Source organism: Strix uralensis, chromosome 4, assembly GCF_047716275.1.
Source record: "Strix uralensis isolate ZFMK-TIS-50842 chromosome 4, bStrUra1, whole genome shotgun sequence".
In the NCBI taxonomy this organism is placed as follows: Eukaryota; Metazoa; Chordata; class Aves; order Strigiformes; family Strigidae; genus Strix; species Strix uralensis.
In genome coordinates this window covers 107,181,854-107,202,318 of record NC_133975.1, presented here as the reverse complement: position 1 = coordinate 107,202,318, position 20,465 = coordinate 107,181,854, and the positions used below count along the sequence as shown (strand labels likewise).

Here is a 20,465-nt window from a genome sequence, read left to right as displayed (position 1 = left end):
CCTTCCTTTACAGTACAGGGAAGGTTTTTCCTCTCCTCTCCTCCTAACCTTCTACCTCAACCAGGGACAATCAGAGGAAAGCTGACTCCATGCACCGGTTTGTCCACAGCTGCCAGGAAGTCACACAAACCAGTACAAGGAACTGCTCTCCCTTTCATCAGCATGCCAGCTGTGAGTGCAATCGTTTTCTCTTAAAAGGGGCTGCCCTCTTCACTCACAGCCAGGAAAGGCAAACCATTCTCTAAAGTTGATGTCAGAGCTGGAAAAACCCTGCCATGACCCAGGAACAATTTCATATTATTCCAACAAGGACAGCTCCTTGGGGAAATGCTCTCAGCACCACAGACAACTTATGCTTTACAGTTCTTTGATCTTGCCTCCTTTCTTCCTCTGCTACCCTTAACAGCCTTTTTCCCCACTTGCATCATTTGCAACTCTCCCCTGTTGCAGCAGGGAAAAAACAACCTGGCTCCACACTTGTACTTCATAAGCCTGTCCCAGGTCTCCCTCTTGGCCATCACGGCATTCAGCAAACACTGAGATTTCCTCAACATCTGTAACAGTTCTGTTGCTAGACCAAGAAAAGGATGATATCCAGCCCTGAAAACATCATGTTTGCTGGGAAGAGCCAGTTCTGTGCCAAAGAGGGTTTGAGGACACAACCAGAGAAGCCTCAATTTACTACCAGTGATATGCCCAGCTCCCTTTCTCTCACCACTAGGTAACAGACTTCTTACGCTACATGCTGCTGATGCCCAAGTCCTTGCCCAGGAGCTGCTGCCCACCCCTTCAAACACACCCCACCTCGCAGTCGTTGCCCAGTTTTATTTCATTTAAAATCCGCTGTGTTAAATATTTTAGTTACAAGTTCTGTGTAGAGGGTAAGAGTAATAGACTCTGCAGGCACTAGCAACCCCCTCACTCCCCAGTACATGTGTGCGCTATCAGATTAAGGACTGCCCCCCTCCCCCCAAAACCAGCAGCCTTGGGCTGGGATATACATTAAAGGCCTGGCCCTCCCCAGCTGTCTCCCTGCTGGTAGCAGGCCAAGCCCCGCACGCAGGAAGCCAGCAGTCGGACCCACCGTCAGTGAGCTGTGATTCAAGGACAGCCGCTGGGGGCTGGTTCTTGCCCCCGTGTTGGGCATGTAACGGTGAAAGGGTTGTCCCCCGAGGAACAGTGCTACCTCCGCAGAGGTCATGGGCTCTGCCCACCCAGACATGAACATTCACACCACAGTGACCAGGCTGGAGAGAGACAAACAATCTCCAAGGGAAAGCTGGGGAACTGCCGCCGCTGCGATCCTGTCTGTGGAGGGAGTGTAACTAGGGCATTGCCAGAGGCAAGACACCTACCTCGAGCCCTGCTCTGATCAAAACCTCTGCTGCAAGTGGCCTGGGGTCCCCAGACTGCCCTTGCAAGGCAGATGAGTGTGAAATATTTTCAAGCAGAACAGGGACAGAACAGTAGCCTTTCCTTTCCTCTCCCTCTCAGGAACCTCAGTGCTAGGAAATAAAGCTGAACCCGCCTTGGAGCGGCAGGGAAGGGGACCCTAGCACAGCAGCAGCAAGCAGTTTCCAGTGGTATAGGACAAGCTAGAGGTGAGAGTTTGGTGCTGTGAGGGAGAGGATGCCATACAGATGGCTCTGGAAAGGCAGCGCCATTCAGTGGTTGGCCCACTACGTAGCAATCCTCGTGAGAAATTGAACCTTCGTTAAACAGAATAGGAAAGGAGGTAGGAGCTATCCCCACAATTCCCTCTGGGACAGCTCCAATCACAGCGGAGGGAGGGAGACTGGAATGACCCCTGCCAGTTCCTGAATGCCCTGCATTGCCCCTGCTGGTGCTGCGGCCCTGCCCTGGGTGGGTTGTGTGGGGGTGTGGCTGCTCTACAGGTCGAGCAGCAGCACGCGGGGATCCTCCACCGCTGCCTTGATCTTGCGCAGGAAAGTCACTGCCTCTCTGCCATCAATCAGCCGGTGATCGTACGTCAGAGCCACATACATCATGGGCCGCACCTCGATCTGAAGGGGAGGAATAAGATAGGCATTAGTGAGCTCAGCACTACTGCCTGCATGATGCCCTCCTGTGAATTTGGGGAAGACCTGGCTTCTTCCTATCCTGAATCCAGGCCTCAGGCCCTCCTGGATGTGTTCTGCCTGGCAGGATTACCTACCCCCTCACTCACCCAGGCACTGATCACTACCTGGGCTGGGTCCTCACCACACAAGAGTGCGTCCCTTTCTGGAGCTGTTCTCTACTAAAAAGGCTACAGCCTCCTCCTCCTCCTCCCCACACCTAAGCAGATTATCCAGTTCTACCCCTCATGAATAGGACAAAGCCCCCTGCACGCCTCAGGCAAGTACCAGTGCCAGCCCTATACCCATTAGTCTCTGCTCCTCTTTCACATTAAAGCCTTTCAGAAGTTGACACCAACCTGCTAGAAAAAGCATATGGGCTATGGTCCCCATCCCACTGAGCCCTCCCCTCTGTTGACCGAAACCTCCTGTGCAGCTCCACCTACCTTGCCTCCCACAGCCACAGGCCTGTTGACGATGGCATGCATGCCCAAGATGGCAGACTGGGGTGGGTTAATGATAGGTGTCCCAAAGAGTGACCCAAAAACCCCTCCGTTGCTGATTGTGAAAGTGCCACCATCCATGTCTTCAATGGCCAGTTCATTCTTCCGTGCCTAGAAAGAAGAGTAAGGTCTTAGAAAGCCATACAGATCACAGAAGGCAAAGGACAAGAGTTCAGAAATTCACTCTCTCCAGGAATAACTGCTGATGGCAAGAGCTTCACTTACTGATCTGTTCAGCTGAAAACCAGCACAAATTACTTGAAAATGCTTGCTGTCTTTAGATCTTAACATTTACTGGCTTTGGGGAAGGATTCTCTTGCCTTCACTTCCAACTCCTGCTTTTGCAGGGGACAGACACAGGGACTTCTACCCCAGGGCAGTTCAGCCTTGGCCTCTAAAGGCAAAGGTGAAGATACACCACGTCACTAATGCATAGTTTACGGTCTTCTGGAAGGGTAACAAGTAGACAGGCATGTCCTGTAAGGCACGGGCACAGCTACAGATGTAGCTGATCACTCCCCACAGCACAACCCAGTGTGTTAGAGGCCAGAGATGATGACACAGAGGGACTGAATCAATTCATGCCTGTCCAGCACCCCCAATTCGTCCCAACGCTTTTCAGAAAAAACTCCAACCTTCCTTACCTTCTCCCCCAACTCAGAGATAACACGCTCTATGTCAGCGTAGTTCATGTTTTCAACATTCCTAACGACAGGGACCACAAGACCCTAGTAAGAAGCAAAGTGCATGATCAGCAAATTCACCACAGTGAAACACAGATAACTGTGGGCAGGAGCCTGGCTTCAGCCCAGCAGAGTTCCTGCCTCCTCCTCAGCGCACAGCAGGTGGTTGGCAGAGCTGCCTCACACCCTGGCGGCCTGCCGGGAAACCTGGCATGACACGCACCAAGGGCTGATGCCGTCAATGAGACATCATCTTTGCCTTTGTAAGCCCATCTTATAAAATCAACCAGGTCTCTCTGGACCCAGCTCCATGTCCATAAAAGCAGGTGAAGCACTGGGCAGAGTTCAGCTGCCACCTCTTTCTCCACGAGAAGAGCAGAGTCCCTTTATGTTGGACCTCCCCTCGACTTTAGAGGAGTGTGAAAACTTCAGTCCTGGCCAAACCTCTGCCTCACAACAGAACCAACTAATTCAACATCTGTATCTCCATTTCATACTCTCCCTGGACAGGAAGATCTCTTTGAAGCAGCAATGTCATTTACAGAAATGGTGGAACAGCACAGCAAGGTTAGCCAAAGGAGAGGACATGCAAAGCTTTTACTGTCTATGCAATATCCTCATGGGTCCATGAAAAAAACGGTTTCCCTAACTTGGCCCTACTCATTAACCATTCAGATCTATATTGACTTTTCTACTACATCTCCCAGTACAGGAGCAGAATATTCTTGGTCCTCCATCTTCTCCCAAAACCACCCATCTCAGCAGTCCACAATGTATCAGATGTCTCATTTAGAAAGTCAGTCTCATCAGTAAGTTTCTGCTGCAGTGGAGCTCAAAGCTGAGTTGGCTCAAAGTAAATGACCATCCCAAGGCTGTAGGAAGCATGGCCAAAGCATGCAAGGTACCTACCCGGGGAGTTGCTACAGCGACACTAATGTCCACGTAGTCCCTGTACACAATCTCTTTGGTCGTGTCATCAATCACTAGAAGGAGAAAAAAGTTGTGTTACACGTGCAGTACCCAAGATCAAGGGCTCAACAGGTCAGAAGTAGCCACAAAATTGTAACAACTTGCTCATCTCTAGCTTAAACATAACTCCAGAGAAGAATGATTCCTCACTGCACCTGTGGGAGAAGCATCAGGACAGACAGAAAGGAAACACAGTCCAGATAGGTCAGTCCCCCTGACATCCCCTTGGTTCTTCTCCTCTTCTGGGTTTGAGCAAGCACCTCTGACACCCCCCAGGAACTGCACTGCACCTACAGCAGGTACCTCGACACCAGCCAGCAGGCTCTGCCCTCTGCGAGTTGCGTACACACAGCTGGTGTGTGTACACAGCTGGTCCTGGTGACCCCTTCCTAGTAGGGCCCCTCTTGGCAAGCTGTCCTCCACCTACATAGTGGCATTAGCAAAATCAGCTGCAGCATGTAGGACTGTCCCCCTTTTTCCTGTGTATTTGACTTGCTTGTCCAAGCTATTAGCCACCTGCCATGGACTTGGCCACCTGCTTTCCCCCACTCTGCCATGTTCACCGGTCAGACATGCAACTCAGCAGCAAGGGTCACCACTCACCTGCATTCACAACGGGCTGGTCCTGCAGAGCAAAAGCTGCAGCTTTCACAAAAGCTGACATGAAACCTAGCTTCAGGTTGTGCTTTTTCAGGAAGGGATCCTTGTGTAGAGCTCTCATCTCCTGGATGTTACTGCAAAACACATGATAACGCTGGTCATCAGGGAGTCCAAGAAAACACTTGCTCTGTAATAGATCTCAGAGCAAGCCCCAAGGACTACAAACCTGCACCACCAACCAGCAAACCCCCGGTCTACTGAAAAATGCTTCAAATGTCACAGGTGAAGTGGGCTGAAGGTGGCTCTAAGGCCCCTGACAAAGGATCTAACAGGAACTGGTCCTGGACCACAAACTCAGCAGGACAGGATTAACCTGCATGGCCCACACTGCCAGGCACAAAAGCAAGATGGGACATGGCATATTTCCTGCTTACACCTGATGTTGCCACCAATTCTCTGGAGACACCAGTGCTGATACCAGTACAGCACCACAGCCAGCAACTGCTGGTGTGGTTGGGCCAACAGCCCTGCAAGGGTGACAAAATATGAAATGCCAAGAGCAGAAAAGATGCAAGCAGCGACCAACAGAAAAGATTTCAATCATTGTGCAAGTCCAGTGCCAGTCAGAACAACAATGCCGCCGTACCCAACTCTCCAGCTTTGGGAGTTGTATGAATATGAAAGAAATCTTCCCAGATGCTATGGTAGTGGGTGCCAGCCCACCCACAGTGCTCAGCCAGACTAATCATGTTTCCCCACTCCTTCTATCAGAACTGAGGCCATTTACAAAAAGTCAACCAAGCTGCAGCTACAAGCTCTGCCTATTCCAGGCTAATACCAGATGCTGTGGAATTACACGGTCCATCCTTCCCCCCTCCAGAGACCTCGAGTCTTTGAAAAGACAGTTTCAGCAAGGGGCAGGGGTCTCCACGGTTTAGAGTGTTTGTTTTCCTGTGCCTAACCTTGTTTAGGGCTAGGATTACTGCCCAAAGACATTAGTGCCTCCCAAGACACAAGGACTGCAGCAATGAGGACGAGGTTTGCTATGAAACTGGCTCATTATAGCTTCCTCCTTTCAGACACTGACCCCCCCGTGGGAAGCAGGAGGCCCCAGCACAGGTCCTCACCAGTCAACCTCACAGCAATCAATCCAAACCAGATTACCACATGCAATGAGAGCCCCAGGCCAGCGTAAAGCGACACCTCAGTGAGCCTCTGAGAGGAGATAAAGCTGCAGCACTTCCCCTCTAATCAAGACTATTTTGCCAACCTTATTGTTCTGTGACCCAAATATTTACATGTTTTGTCTTAAGGAGCAGAATAGGATTTCACAAGGCAATTTGATTTGGGCACAATTTCCCCTTAATGCACTGTAACATAAGCTGCCCACCCTCCAAAGCCATTAGTGCATTCAGTCCGTGCAAGCACTCGAGTCAGGAGACCCTCACCTGCCTGGAGGGGATGGGGAAGTATGCTAGTCCATCTCTGGAAAGCTGCACCATTCCGACAGCAAAGGCCTTAGACCTACATAATGCTCACCTGAAAGGCTGATGAGCCCTGGGGAACCACCTCATTGGAAGCTAAATATGCCCACCTCCAAAAGCAGAGTAACCTGGTGGGGTGGTGGAAAGCAGATGCTACATCTTGCTGTCTTCTAATAGCCGCTATACAAGCAATACTAGTCACTCTTGGTCTTCTGCTTAACATCTACCAGTCCTCAACCAAGAACCACACAGATGAGGAACCAGACTGCCCCTTTTACAAGAGGCAGATGACTCTTGAGGAATGACAGGACATTAGGAAGCTATGCAGTCCTCACACTGCAACACCAACATGGCCCTGATGAAGCTGCGCAGTCTGTAGTACACACCTAAGAAAGAGGTCCCAAAAGGCATGTTGCCAATCTCTCCAGAGAGAATCAGCAAGGTCTTGACCGCTATTTAAAGGTGACTGCCTGCATCTATTTCTACTTGTAAAGGGAAAAGGTCTGCTCCTCACCTCATATCGATCTCGTTGAAAGTGGTCAGCATGGCACAAGTATTCTGAGCCTCTTTCAGCCGCTGAGCAATACGCTGACGCATCCTATTCATCTTCACCTGAAAATTAAAAAGATATAAGCAGAAGCTGCCTCAAGCTCATCCAAGGGGCAAAATGCACAAAACTCATAAGGCCCCTCTTCTTGCCATCTGGTTGACTAGTAATAGATGGCTAGGGCCAAGGTTTCCACTCCAGGTCTCCCTGAGGAGCATGACAGGCTGAGGAGTTGATTTCACTACGGAGCTGCCCAGCTCAACACACAGTTCACTTGAAAAGCAGTGCTGAAACACATCACAATATAACTACTTCTGACCTGTGTGTTCCTCAGGACATCCAAGCACGTGTAGGTTTTCAGCATGAGGCTAATGTGAGAAGAGCAAGACTGCTAAGAGAGCAGCTGCTTAATCATATTCTCTTAAGAATGCACAAGGCAGCTGCAGCAGCCTCAGCCCTTTGCTGAGGACTTGTGGACAGACCAAGCATATCAGTCAGCAGAGCTCAAGACAAGATTTTTGCCTAGAAAAGACCTGTGTCAGATCGGACCTGGCTCTTCTTCCACCCCTAAGTGGTGCTGTCATGTAGAGAATTTCCCCATCTCTCACAGCCCCACTAAGCTGGATGTGAACCGGTAGATACGGACACATCCGGAAGGCTCAAGGCTTACGCCAGAACAGATTGTCACCCAGCAATGGAAGTGCTGGCAAGGCCCCTATTCCCACAGCTTACCCTATGCTCTGATCTGGCACCTTTGCTGGGCACTGCCTCCCCAGGAGGGGCTGCTGCTGGGGCTGCAGCCGGCTTCACTGCAGACACTGAGGGTAAAGAACACATCAGTCAAAAAGGGAAGCCAGGGCTTGATCGCAATGCCCTGAGGTAAAACGCCCGTTTGAGCTCCTTGCCCAAGCAACACAGCACAGAAGCAGCCTTGAATCAGGCTGGGCAGGTTCCAGGCATAGCTGAGCTCTCCAGTCTGGAGCATGCAGGGCAATGATGCGGGGAGGCCTTCACCATAAATGCCAGACTGTTTGCTGTCTTTAACCTTACACACTCTCCCCAAGGAGGAGAGGCTTGAAAACAGGAGAAAACAGCTGTTGCCTCACCTGGTTTGCTGTCGATAGGCTGAGCTGACACAGATGGCACCGGTGGCATTGTAGTGGGAATTGGTGCTGCAGCAGGGGGAGGAGCAGCCGCAGCTACCGGTTCAGGGGCTGCAGGAGGAGGAGGGGCTGCTGCTGGTTTGGTCTTGGCAGGAGCAGCTGAAAGACAAAGAATAACCATGGTAAGGGCAACTGACAGCTTCCACTGTCAGGGATCTCCTGAGTCCAATCAACTTGATAAAAGTTAACCATCTGGCAGAGTGCCTTTATGTTCTCAGCACTACTGAACTCATAGGAGCCACCACAAGAGAATCCCATGGTGAAAGTGTTTTATTCACTGACACCCTAGATCTCCCTGTGCAGAAGACTGGATGCTAAAAGAGAAGTGGGCAGAGAAGGGAGTTATATATCAGGGGAATTCTCAACTAATTTTAGCTTAGAGCTGCAGTCTCCTCCAGAGGGAGCAAAAGCAAAGTTCTCCCCTCAGGACGACTAAAATTATGCTTTTCTAATGGACAAGATTGGAGTATTTTCTTCCAGCTACAGAGGCAGATGGAGGAAACAGTTAACCTCTCTCAGGATCCCTCTGCCTTCAGAAAAACAACAGTGGAAACAGGAAGGCCTGTGCAAGTTATACATGTCTGACTTACCTCCAGTTTTCCTGAGTTTGAACAGAGGTGTCCCCCCTTCCACTTTGCCACCATCAGGTACCAGAAGGGCTTCAATCACACCAGCTGCTGGGGCTGGAACTTGCACTGATGTCTGCAAAAAGGAAAATCAGTGAAATTCCCCCAAACACTGGATGGAGAACAAGTGCCCAAGAGAAGATGCCAATATGCGCAGATAGACATTGTAATTTGGCACAGGCAGCAGCTCCGTCTCGCATCATTTGCACCAGTTTTCACACCCTCCACCAGGATTTTGTGCCAATAGTGAGAAGTTTTAGGAGATGCTAGCAGTATAACATATAGCCTGATCTTCCTGCTCCAGGGTACAATCAAGAATTAACTGGCTGCCACCATCCTTCTGACAGCAACACCAGAAGCAGAACTTGGCAGGGAGTTTTAGCAAGAACTTCAAAGCTTAAGAGTCCTTTAAGGAGTGAGTAAACTTAAAGGCTAAATTTAAAACAATCTGAAGACATCCTATGGCTCTGCAGATTTCTCCTCTGTTTAAACACAAACAGCTTAGGGCACTGAGATTTGAAGGAGTGGAATTGCAGCTCCAACAAACATCAGCACCCCTGATGCTTAATCAAATGTATGAGGAAGGAAGAGTTATCAAAGAATTCTCACTTAAGGCACAGCCAGATTCCATACTATATGAGAAAAGCTTTTCTCCATGAAGGGAGCAGGAAACACGGGCAGGGCCTGCAGGCTCTAGGAGCTCTTAGCAGGAGAGGAGCCATACAGGGCATCTGCTACAGAACTAGAAAAAGTTTTGGTCCAGAAAACTCCTACCTTGTCTGTTTCAATCTCACACACCACTTCATCTTCTGCCACTGTGTCTCCAACAGCTGAATGATAGATATGAACACCACTGTGAGGAGGGAGGTGTGCTCCAGCCTCCCCTCTTAACCCACAGCAGTCTTCCCCACCAACCCAGAATTTTCTCACCCCAGTTCTCCACAACTTCTAAGGAAAAGTCTAGCTCAAACAATCAGTCTACTGCACAGTCAAAGTCTGATTCCAGTTTAGACATCATCCTTCATCCAGCATCACCCATGACAGAGAGGTGCTGAGGCAGTAACTGCAATTTTTACTCCTTAGGAGAACTGCAATTAACTGTCTCATTTGTCACAGATTGAAAGGCACAGAGCAGACTGTCAGTCAGTGAACTACAATCCATCCCTGAGCTGTCCAGTGCAGAGTTTCAGGGAAGAGGCAACTGCTCACCTTTCTCCCACCTGACATCTCCTTCTGTGACTGACTCTGCAAAGGCCGGGGTGTTCACTGTAACCACGTCATCCCCTGTGAGAGAGACAGACAGACTTGAAGACATTCAGAGCTCAAAATTTATGGTATTGCTTCATTCTTGTCAGCAGGACTCTACTAGAGGGGATAGGACAACAGACATCAAACATTGGCCTTCTCCTTGCTTCAATACAAGAGAAATTCCCATCTGACCGAAAGCCACACTGTGACAGGAATGCCAGACAAAATCTTTAGGGCCTCGGAACATAAACCCTCACCATCCATCAAGGCGGGACAGCAGTGGGCCTAGACTAAGGATGAAGAGGTAGCTTCAGCTGTTGTCAGGACAGCAACAAGTAGCACAAGAGCCATCCCGCTGACTCTTGTCTTTTTACTTACTATGTACTGCAGTGGTTCTGAAGTAACGGACAGTGAAGACACTGGAGCTATTTACTCTGCAGAAAGAGAGAAAGATATGAACACAGAAGTACATTCCTCTGCAGGCTGCCAGCACCAAGCTCAAGTACAGAATTTACATTTGCTTAACTGATCTGAAAGGCTGCTCAGCTGTTCTAATGTATTTGTTCCAAGGGACTCCTGCAGCTCAAGCTGCAACAATCCCCACTAAGAAAGAAAACATTACAGCTTACCATCACTAGTGCTCTCAGAAACTCAGTGAGAACGGACATTTAAGGAATTTTAATTTAAGGAGACAGCCCAACAGAACACCTGTGGTTTAAATACTGATAAAAGGCTGACCTAGCCAGCCCACCCTATGCCCAAGACTAGAGCAGTAACCATTTTTTACCTCCACATCAGGACTGACATCTCTACAGAAGTTGCTAGATTGCTCCAAAAAGAGAAAGCACCATAAATTGCCTATGGCAACACATCCAAGAGACAGCTATTTCCACCATGTCCCTTCACAGGGAGCTGGCAATCCCAAGCGTTCCAAAGGATGTTTTTTACACCTACTGACACCACATTTGGAAACCTGAAGCAAACGTGCTTTAGTATTTCCTCTAACACAGGCTACTTGGTGCAAACAGACCAGCATTTCAGGCTTTTATGGGTACGCTATTAAGGTTATTTCCCCAAATACATTTTTACAAGACCACCTCAGCAATGCAAACCTTGCCACATGAACAACAGCTCCCTGAACCACCCCACTTCTGACAAAAATCCTAGCAAGAGGCCACCATAGAGCAAACAAGACTTCTAGTCAGATACTCAAAGGGTAGAGATGCACTTGTCACCAGTCTCCTCATTCCTGTCCTTTCCCTGCCTCGGTATCTGATTCCAAATGAAGCTTGTTTTCTTTAAGCATGCCACAGTTCCTGACCTGCAAAACCTAGATTTTGTTAGGGCTAGATCCACGCTCCTACGATGTGCACAGGGATTTTATGACAGCCAACCATATTCTTCCTCCCAGCCCACAAATCTTATCAGAGCTAGAGCAGCTCCAGCCTCTCCACATCACAGCTTTCCTGGGGATACTTACACAAGCTTCCTGCTGTTGGTGTAAGCCAATCCCTGGCTCCCAGCCACACCTGTGAATGAGAATGGTGTTACCCCACAGGAACGTTGTCCAGCCCTCAAGTGTCCCTGTCAGGTAAAAGAGTGCCGATAACACCCCTATGCACCCTGAAAGAAGCTTGGGACTAAGTGGGGAACATAGCCATATAGAGGCACCTCAGCACCATCAAATCTGCGCCTAGCTTGCTAAGAGTAGTGGTCTTGTCTTCATCTAGATTTACAGACATGGCAAAAACAGTTATATCTTGACCTCAAAGCTAATAAGGATAACTTTGAAATGGGGCAAACAAAGCAGCAGCTACCCCAGTCAGAACAAAACCAGGAAACAGCTATGAGGGACACCTCCAGGACTGCTAAAATCACAGCTGCTGCCGAGTTATCCTCACCAATACAAAGAGGTTTCTAATAGGAGCAAGGCATCAGTACCCTAAGAGGCACCACCAGGAAGCCTCAGTCGCATGGACAGGTAGGGAGAAAAAAAGAATGAAAACAGGGTGTAGGACAGAGTAGCAAGCCACCATCATCCCTCTTCTCTGTCCACCTGCAGTCCCAAGAACATTTCTTTTCCAAAACTCACAGCAGGGAGGTACTTGCATAGCTTCTCAGTTTCACATACCTTACTGTCCCCTTTACACACTGCTCACATGCCCTGACACTGCAATTTTTATTATGAACTGAACTCCTGTCCTTTGTCTCTTTCAGGGCACTGGGCAGTTTTCCAGACTGATCTTAAAGAGAGCCAGCGTGGCAACTGGAGAACATAATTATCTCAATTACACAATGCCAGAAGGAAGAACCATCTCCCCACTTGATTTTTAAAAAAAGCGATACAATTTTGACACCATGCCCTACTAAAGAGCTGATATTGGAACTCTAGAAACCAGAAAAGGTAAGCAGATCTAACTGGTTTCTCAAAGTGCAAGCAGAAGTGAGTGATGTAATGCTATATAAACACAGCACAGCTAGAAAAAAGAGAGATCTGGGAAAATCCAGTTTAAGCACTGAAGAGGAGTTCACAAGCATACTAGATTTGATATGTCAAAACATTCACCCATCATTTTCAAAGGAGTTTGTTAGAGAGCTAGGATCTGCAACAGCATGTGTTTCAAGCACTGCAATGCTTGAAATACACTGTGCTGCTGCTGTGAAATCTTCACCAGAGCGGAATGGATTGGGCAGCATGTCCATTAGGCAAGGGAAGCGCTCACATGGAAACACAGCTCATTTTACCCACTGTTTCTTCATTACATGACTGACAGAAATAAACCCCAATCAAACCTATTATCAATTTCCATCATCAGCTCTGTTCTGTCTAGGTAGCTTGAAATGAAATAAAAGTGTAAGACTCACCAGACAGAGAGCATCTTGCCAGAGTACAGTTTCCCTGTCAGAGAGAAGAGGAACTATCAGTATTGCAAAAAGACAGACCCACCCTAGAAGGACTTTGGTTTTCCCATGAGACCTGGATCAGAGACGGGACCCACCATTCCCATGCTCCAGACTGCAGGCGTGCCACCTTCCCATATTGTGCAAGGGAGGGAGGTGGAGAGGGCACCTACAGCCTTCTTTGCTTTGTCTCCTTCCAGGATGCTTTCCTGTGAAGTGATGCTAAACCTGATGCACTTAGTTTTCAGTTGTGGCTCCAGCAATTTTGACCTTCTCATGCACAGTTTCCTCTTTAAAAAGGAACAGATTTCTAAAGATTCATTCACTAAAAATTTGTTATGAGAAGGTCAAGGGCAGCTACTGGATACGATGAAAAAGATCCCATGATGTTTACTCCTACAGTCATGAATGCAGCATCTGGGGTTTGTTTGCTTGTTTGTTTTAAGGCTATGGAGCCTTTGAACTGCAGAAGGCCAGAATTTACCTTGATGGCAAAATTTCTACTGCCTTGAGTGAGCCAGGAATTCCACCTTCTGGTGACGTTTCACTTCATACCCATGTAATCATTGACGGAACTCCTATCTCAGCATAACTTTCCTCGAAAGTAAAAGACATTTCAAGATATTCCAGTTGCTTTCCCTATTGTTATTATACATTTCTCTAGCATCAAACCTGCAGACCTGGAGAACCTAAGAACCCTTTAAAAGCTATGGGAAAACATGACAGTAACCATGACTGAAATGCAGTTGACTGGTTTGGAACAGCAGTTACTCAACAGCTCAAAGCACCCTTATCCAGCAGCTAAGGTAAGAGGTAAAAATTAGATTTCATTCACATCTTCAGCATCTGAAGGGAAGTTTGCGTATAAGCCCTGATTTCAGCTGCACCAGGGCAAGCAGGATGGAATATAACTGATCTTAAATATAAAAATAATTTGTGGAGCTGTGTGTGATAAGACAACATAGACATCAAGGATCAAAGAAATACTTTAAGCTTGCCACACCGTCTACAGGACTGAGTGCTGTAGGGTACAAAAACATATTCAGTGAACACTTCATATTGTCAAAACTGCTAACACGTCTGGAATCAGCCCCTTGGCAGTTTAATTATCCAAACTTATTGATGGATTTGGCTTCTCCGATACTAACACATGGTCAACTCAGTGACTGACGGGCAGTTCAACAGGGTTATGATTAGCTGTGCTGAGGATGCAGACAGCCAGGCTGCCTTGCTGCTAAGCCACTGTGCATCTGGCAGTGCCCAGGAGCTCCAGCACAGTGCCACGCAGCAACCCTTTGCCAGCCCACTGCAGGGACCAACCATCCCAGACCAGCAGTCCTGCAAGATCGGCTTCCAGCAGGGCCTGCTGGAGCCCCTGCCCCAGGTCTGGCTGGGGAAAGGAAAGCAGGAAGCCTTGCACAGTCTGCAGAGTCATCGTGAAGGCTATAACGCTTTATCTTGGTGCAGCACTGGCCCCCTGCTAACTCAGATCTGGTTAGTGTAGAGCCAGCTGTAAACTGGGATCAGTAAGACAAACTTCAACTTAACTCCACTTGGTCAAGCATCTAAACCACCACAATCCTCAGCACATGTTAGTTTCCGTATTGATCAAATTCTTCCCTCTTTCCATAGTGCCCCAGATAATATGAAATCAATCAAATATACAGTATCAAGTGACCTGAGCTCCCCTCTGCCCATTAATGTTTTTCTGGGTGCTTTATAAAAAAAGGTGGTTAAAGGTATTCCTAGCATCCCAGACAATAACTTGTTAAGAAAGAGGAACAGCCTCAGACTGAAGCAGAAACAGCCAATTTTATTTGCTCAGGACCAGTTTACTGTAAGGTTAAAAAAAAAAGTTTAGAAGGTCTGTCCTAAAATAAATCATTGTGAGAAAACACATCTGCAATCTCTCTTCCACAAAAGGTGCCAAGTCTGTGTTCCACAACTGCTGCAAAATTAAGGAAAAAATTGGTATCGCTCAACCCTTCTGTCCTTTAGGTTAAGAAATGAGGGAAAGAGCTCTAATGTGAGGAAGAAGCCGCTAATAAGATACTGAGATTCCTCTCCTGTGTTCTGCAGAACTGCTGTGTGTCCATCTCTTCACTACAGTACCTCAGAGAGGCATGTGCAGCCCCCAGAGATGCCTGACAGGGCTGTTTCCTGTTCCCCTTTTCCCCCGAATGAATCATTGTGATTCCTTCCTGGTATCACCCTGCTAAACCTGCTCTCTGCCTGATCTTAGAGCTTCTTCAGTGAAAATGGAAACATTTAGGTTTTGCTAGCTGGCATTAGCACTTTGGGCCACTTTAAACTGACAGACTTCACTTGGAAAAATAAGTCTTGGTCTAATTAGCTAGTGACTCACATACCAAGCGATTAATTTTTCCCCTATGTTTCACATGACTTCTCAGAATTGTTTTTATAACTGTTATGATGTCAAAATGACCCTGGCACAGAGCATCCCAGGCTGCACCTTTCAAGGAGCCGTCACCTTCCAGTACATCATAACACTCTGAAATAAATTATGGAATACATCAGCTAAAGCGACAGTCTGTATACCTACAGATTTCTCCTCCAACAGCGGGAACGGGGACCAGTTCAGGTAAGGACACTAACTGAAGAGGAAGGTACAGCTAATTTCAACAGAGGCAAAACAGAAGCCCAGTGCTGGGCAGCTCTGACAACAGACAAAGCAGCAATCGGTTCTCCAGCCCCAGCTTCTTCAAAGCAGAGAAGCTGCTGCTTTAACAAGAATGAGCGTGAACCACTGCTACACACAAAAAACCCACTGCACGTCTTTCACTGATGTTAACACAATTATATAGAGCAAGGCAGGGCAGATGCTAAGATGGGATGGAGATACAATGCTGAGTGGTAAAGGATACTGTTACTAAGACAACAGGCTGAGAACTCTTCCAGCACATGGGGAGGATCAAACAGGGAAAAAAAAGTTCTTTACAAACTCTTCCCCAGATAAATAGGACTTGATTCTCAAAACACTGAACACAGCTCCTGATCAAACCATCCCTTTTCAGACTAGCTCTTCTCTGGACTTTTTCAGGTCATCCTTCAACAGCTGCCCCCCCCCCAAGTCTTACATGCTCAAATGCAAGCTATTCATGATTTCTACTTGATACATGAATCCAGGACCTTTTTCTCCTTTACAAGATCATCAAAATCCAGCCAATTCTTCCCCACCCTCGTTGTTTCTTGCTGACTCCAGTGTTCTCCCATTCAACCCTACACTTCTGAATTTTGTACTTGTCTATTGTTCTCACTTCTCCCATCAAAGGTTTGCCAAGTTCTGGTGTTTCTTTCCATCTCCCATAAAAGCCTGTATTATCCCCTTCATCAAAACTTACTTCCCACATCCCTACTCAAATGGAAATCAAACTATTACCACCATCTTGACTTCTCAACTTTTCTAGTACATCTAACAGGTTACCTAAAATTATCTCTCCTTCCTAGTACTCACCTATAACCTCCTGTAACCTCCCGATTTCCAGACTACTTTTGTAAAAGGTTTGACTACTCCATCTGGCTTTTTCCCCTGCTCTGTATAATTACACAGCACCACTGAGAGCTGACAAAGCTTAAATGTTAAAATGTCACTTTAAAAAGCTTAAACTGCACTATAATTAATTTATATCTACATATATGTATAACAAAATATAACTATATAGTTAGTTATAAATTGTTTATAGTGCAATTTTTTAATATATACACACATACTTACAAACACAAATCTATATGCTGCACCCGAAGACAAGCATCTAACATACAACAGCTCTGTGGGGAAGCACGACATAGTTAAATATTCAATATTGCAATTAGCTGTCAACACTTGCTCGCCTACATTCACACGATGGCTGAAATCAACTCTCATGCTCTAAGGCTTCAGCCAGTCATCTGGAAGAGAAGTGGTGTTTTTCCTCCTGTAAATACGCATATATATGTATGCATATGCACGCATATACCCGTATGCGCACAAAGCTATGCATGTTTGCTGTTTAAACGGAAGATGCGGCCAGACGTCAGCAAACGACAGAAACCAGCCGGCCACGCGAGGCCCCGGTGTTGATTTAAGTAGCCGGCTCTGGCCAGCTGGCCTCTACAAGCCCAGGCTGCCGCCAGCACTGGTTACTGCCGTTTGCATCGGTTGAACGACTGCTTTAGAAACTGAGCACAGGAATTCAACCAAGAACTAGACACCAGTTTATTTGCCGTTTCTGCACCGGGCCGGCCCCGGCCGGGGAGGGGGGCGGTGCGAAGCGAACCGCGGTTGCCAGCAGAGAGGCCCTCCAAACGCTTCAGCCCAGCGACAGCCTGAGGCGGCGGAGCCCGAGACCGACGGTTTTCGGAAGCTTTTCCCGCCTGTCAGCTCCGCCCGGTGCCGCCGCCGCCGCCTTTCCCGAGGGGACGACGGGCCCGGCGCGGGGCGGGGCAGTAAGGGGGTAGCGGCACAGGCACCGGCGGCGCCGGGCGCGGGAAAGGGCAGCGCCGCGCTCACGCTGGCCCTCCCGGGGGGGCAGCCCCGCCACCCGTACCGCCCCTCCCTTCCCTCCCCGCCCCGGGGCGGCTGTGCCTCGCGGCGGGCGGGCAGGAAGGGGGCGCGGACGCGTCCCGGTGCCCTTGGAGCCGCCGTCCTCGCCCGCCCAACCGCCGCCCTCCACTCCTCCCGCCTCCCTCCCCGCGGCCGGTGCCCGCGGCGGGCAGTACCTGCCGGAGGGCGCGCAGCGAGCGGCCCAGCGCCCGGCCCAGGCAGCGGGACCGCCACAGCAGCAGCATCGCGGCGGCGGCGGCGGGAGGAGCGGAGGGCGGACACCGGAAGCAGGCCCGGCGCGAGCCGGAAGCGCGCAGGGCCGGACCAACCTCCCCGGAAGTGGGGGAGCGGGACCGGAGGGGCGGTACCACCCAGGGCGGGGGTGCTAAGCCGGGCCTAAGGCAGGGGCTGTGGGGAACGGACAGGCCTGTGGGGAGAGGACAGGGGTGGGGACGGGGCTGCAGGGCTGGGACAGGCCTAGGGCAGGGGCTGTGGGGCAGGGCTGGGGCAGGGACAGGCCGTGGTGTCTCAAGAGCCTCCTGTTGAGCCACACCCAGGGTGTCTTCCACAGCCCCACGCAGGGCTGGGGCAGGTGGCAGGCAGGTGGTTGGGTTACACCTTGTGTGCTGCTTGTCACTGCCTTTGTGCCCTGTCTGTCCACTTGCTGTTCTGCCTCCGGCACAAGCAGAGACAGGAGTTTTCACATTACGAGTTACGTGACCTATGAGTTATGTTACCTGCGATTGATTCCCAGTACATAAATGGACCTTTGTATTACCAAAGGGTGCTGTTTCATGGTGCTCTTCATTGAACCAACTGGATTGCTGGACAGCTGTACCAATGGTCTTCCTGCTCACCTTGACAAATCATGGGGTCAGGCCCATGATACTGCCACAAGCGTCAGACAGTGGGATGTTGCATGGTTAGAAATGGGCAAGGAGGTGATCTCACCGTGGCAAACAAGACAAATGAATCACAGAATCACAGAATCACAGAATCAACTAGGTTGGAAAGGACCTTGAAGATCATCTAGTCCAACCATTAACCTAACACTGCCAGTTCCCATCTACACCATATCACCCAGCGCTATATCGACCCTACTCCTAAACACCTCCAGGGATGGGGATTCCACCACCTCCCTGGGCAATCCATTCCACTGCCTAATAACCCGTTCTGTAAAGAAATACTTCCTGACATCTAGTCTGAGGACTTGAGGACTTGAGTCCTCAAGTAAGCCCAGTTCCTCGGATGTGGTCTGTATGTTGGAAACGCTTGAGAATCCACCAGCTAGCTTCTGTTTTCTGCCTGCTTCCCAGTGGAAAACCACTGGTGGAAGGAAACCCAAGGAACTTGTAAGCCAAAATGACCCATTTGCAGAATCTGAGAATTAGCTTGGGATAGTCATAAAAGACTGTCTTGCAGCCAGGCATCTCTCAAGGAGTCAAGTCCAAGTTGTACACATGTCCTTAATTTAGCTGTTGCTTAATAATATATGAATGGTAAACTGCAACCTTCAAAATAGTCTCCTAATATAAATTCCCAATGAACATCCTTGGGGTCATTTTGAAAGAAAAGAGTTTGAACAGAAATCAACAGGGGATAGTCTCTGAGGATGTGCTGACTGCTTTAATAAAAGGCAACTGAGCCAGAAAGGCTCTCTGCCAGGGATTTCTCCAAGATCTGTCTTTCGAGGGCTAATGTCCTTGAACAAGACCACCTGATGTCAACTGCTTTTAACCACAGCCTCCTGCCTACCACATGAATACACCAAACATCACCGTGTTCAGTAAGCATGTAGAGGCAAAGCAGATGAAGCCCCAGGCATGGCACGCGTGGCTAAGCTTTGTCCACCCACCCCACAGCTCCTGCACAAAGCATTTCGCAACCACATGTGCCCCAGGGGTTTGTCCTGGGCCTGGGGCTGGAGTGTGCTCAGCTGAGAGCTGTGCCAGCTCTGCTGGCAGCAGCAGTGTCTCTAAAGCACCCTGCGATAAGGAAGGGACTCAGTCTTGCTGCTTTTCCTGTGTTGCTCTATTTGCTGGTGACATCCTACACCACAGACCCCCAGGCAAGCCAAAATGCCTCTGTATCCCCATGACAGGGAATGCTGGAAATGCCTGGGTGCTTTTCGTAGGAGTTGGGTGGCACCTGGAGCTCCCGGCCGGCTTCTTCCTTGCCTGCAGCACTGCTTGCCTCTAGCCCGGTGTATTTGCATCATCTCACCAACAGTTCACCATCCTGCGTCCTGGATGGGGTTTCCAGGCCAAATCTTAGGGAGGAATTGCTCACCTGGCCCTCTGCCCACCTGGGCAGCCAGCAGCTCAGCACCAGCCCTTGCCCATCGACCCTAGGGGCTACAAGCCTGGGAGACAGCTGAGTGGCAGGGAAGGTGGCTGGACGACAGCGCTGGACCTGACCTCCTGGACGTCCATCTGCATATTCAGAAGTCGTTTCCAGCCGGTTGGCTGCCTCTGGCCTCCCCACTCCCTCTTTAAAGGACCTAAACGCAGCGGGAGATCGCGCTGGCGCTGCCTCTGCGGCATCCCACGGCCCCCGGCCGCCCGCCCGCCCTCGGGGCACTGCGCTCCCGGCGCCCCTGGAGACAAGGTGAGTGGGGTGGAGAGGTGCGAGCCGCTCGGGTCGGGGACTGCTCGCTGAAGAGAGGGATGTGGTGGCTGGGGGAGGCTCGGGAGGGGTTTGCAGTGCTGGAGGGGCGGCAGGCTGCTCTGTGCACAGCTCTCCCACGGAGGAGCACCTGGGGCCCCATGTGGGATGGCTCCCGTTCTGGAGAGGACACTCTTGCCTTCTCTTCTGAGCATCTTCATTTCGTTCATCGGCCTTTAGCTAAGAGGAGCCTCGGCTGCTTTTTAGTGTTTTGGAAGGTGGTACTGGTGAAGGCTGGTAGTAAGAGTAGGAACTGAAGCACGCATCTGCTAACTCAGCGGGGAAGGGGCTGCATCAGCGGGAGCCGTTTGCTTGGGGCAGCACCTCTCGGTCCTGCAGTGCTGGGGAAGCTGCGGGGGGAGCCGAGGCCACCCACGGTGGGCTGCCATGGCCTGGGACCACAGGCTCTTCTCCCAGCCTCCAAATCCTTGGCAGAGAGGTGGTAGTGCTGGTAGC

At 49.6% G+C, this 20,465-nt stretch overlaps 1 protein-coding gene across 1 annotated transcript; it reads right to left on the bottom strand.

The window, feature by feature from the left end:
* Nucleotides 1-998: 998 nt before the first annotated feature.
* DLST (dihydrolipoamide S-succinyltransferase) lies at nucleotides 999-17,642 on the bottom strand. The gene is made up of 15 exons (XM_074868412.1): nucleotides 17,522-17,642; nucleotides 12,767-12,800; nucleotides 11,382-11,430; nucleotides 10,280-10,335; nucleotides 9,863-9,937; nucleotides 9,428-9,483; nucleotides 8,618-8,729; nucleotides 7,971-8,126; nucleotides 7,597-7,682; nucleotides 6,832-6,929; nucleotides 4,837-4,967; nucleotides 4,174-4,247; nucleotides 3,226-3,309; nucleotides 2,525-2,692; nucleotides 999-2,024 (listed from the first exon to the last, which is right to left on the bottom strand). The coding sequence occupies exons 1-15, from the start codon at nucleotides 17,588-17,590 to the stop codon at nucleotides 1,890-1,892; spliced, it is 1,383 nt and encodes a 460-aa protein (XP_074724513.1). The 5' UTR covers nucleotides 17,591-17,642; the 3' UTR covers nucleotides 999-1,889.
* Between the last annotated feature and the right edge of the window lie 2,823 nt (nucleotides 17,643-20,465).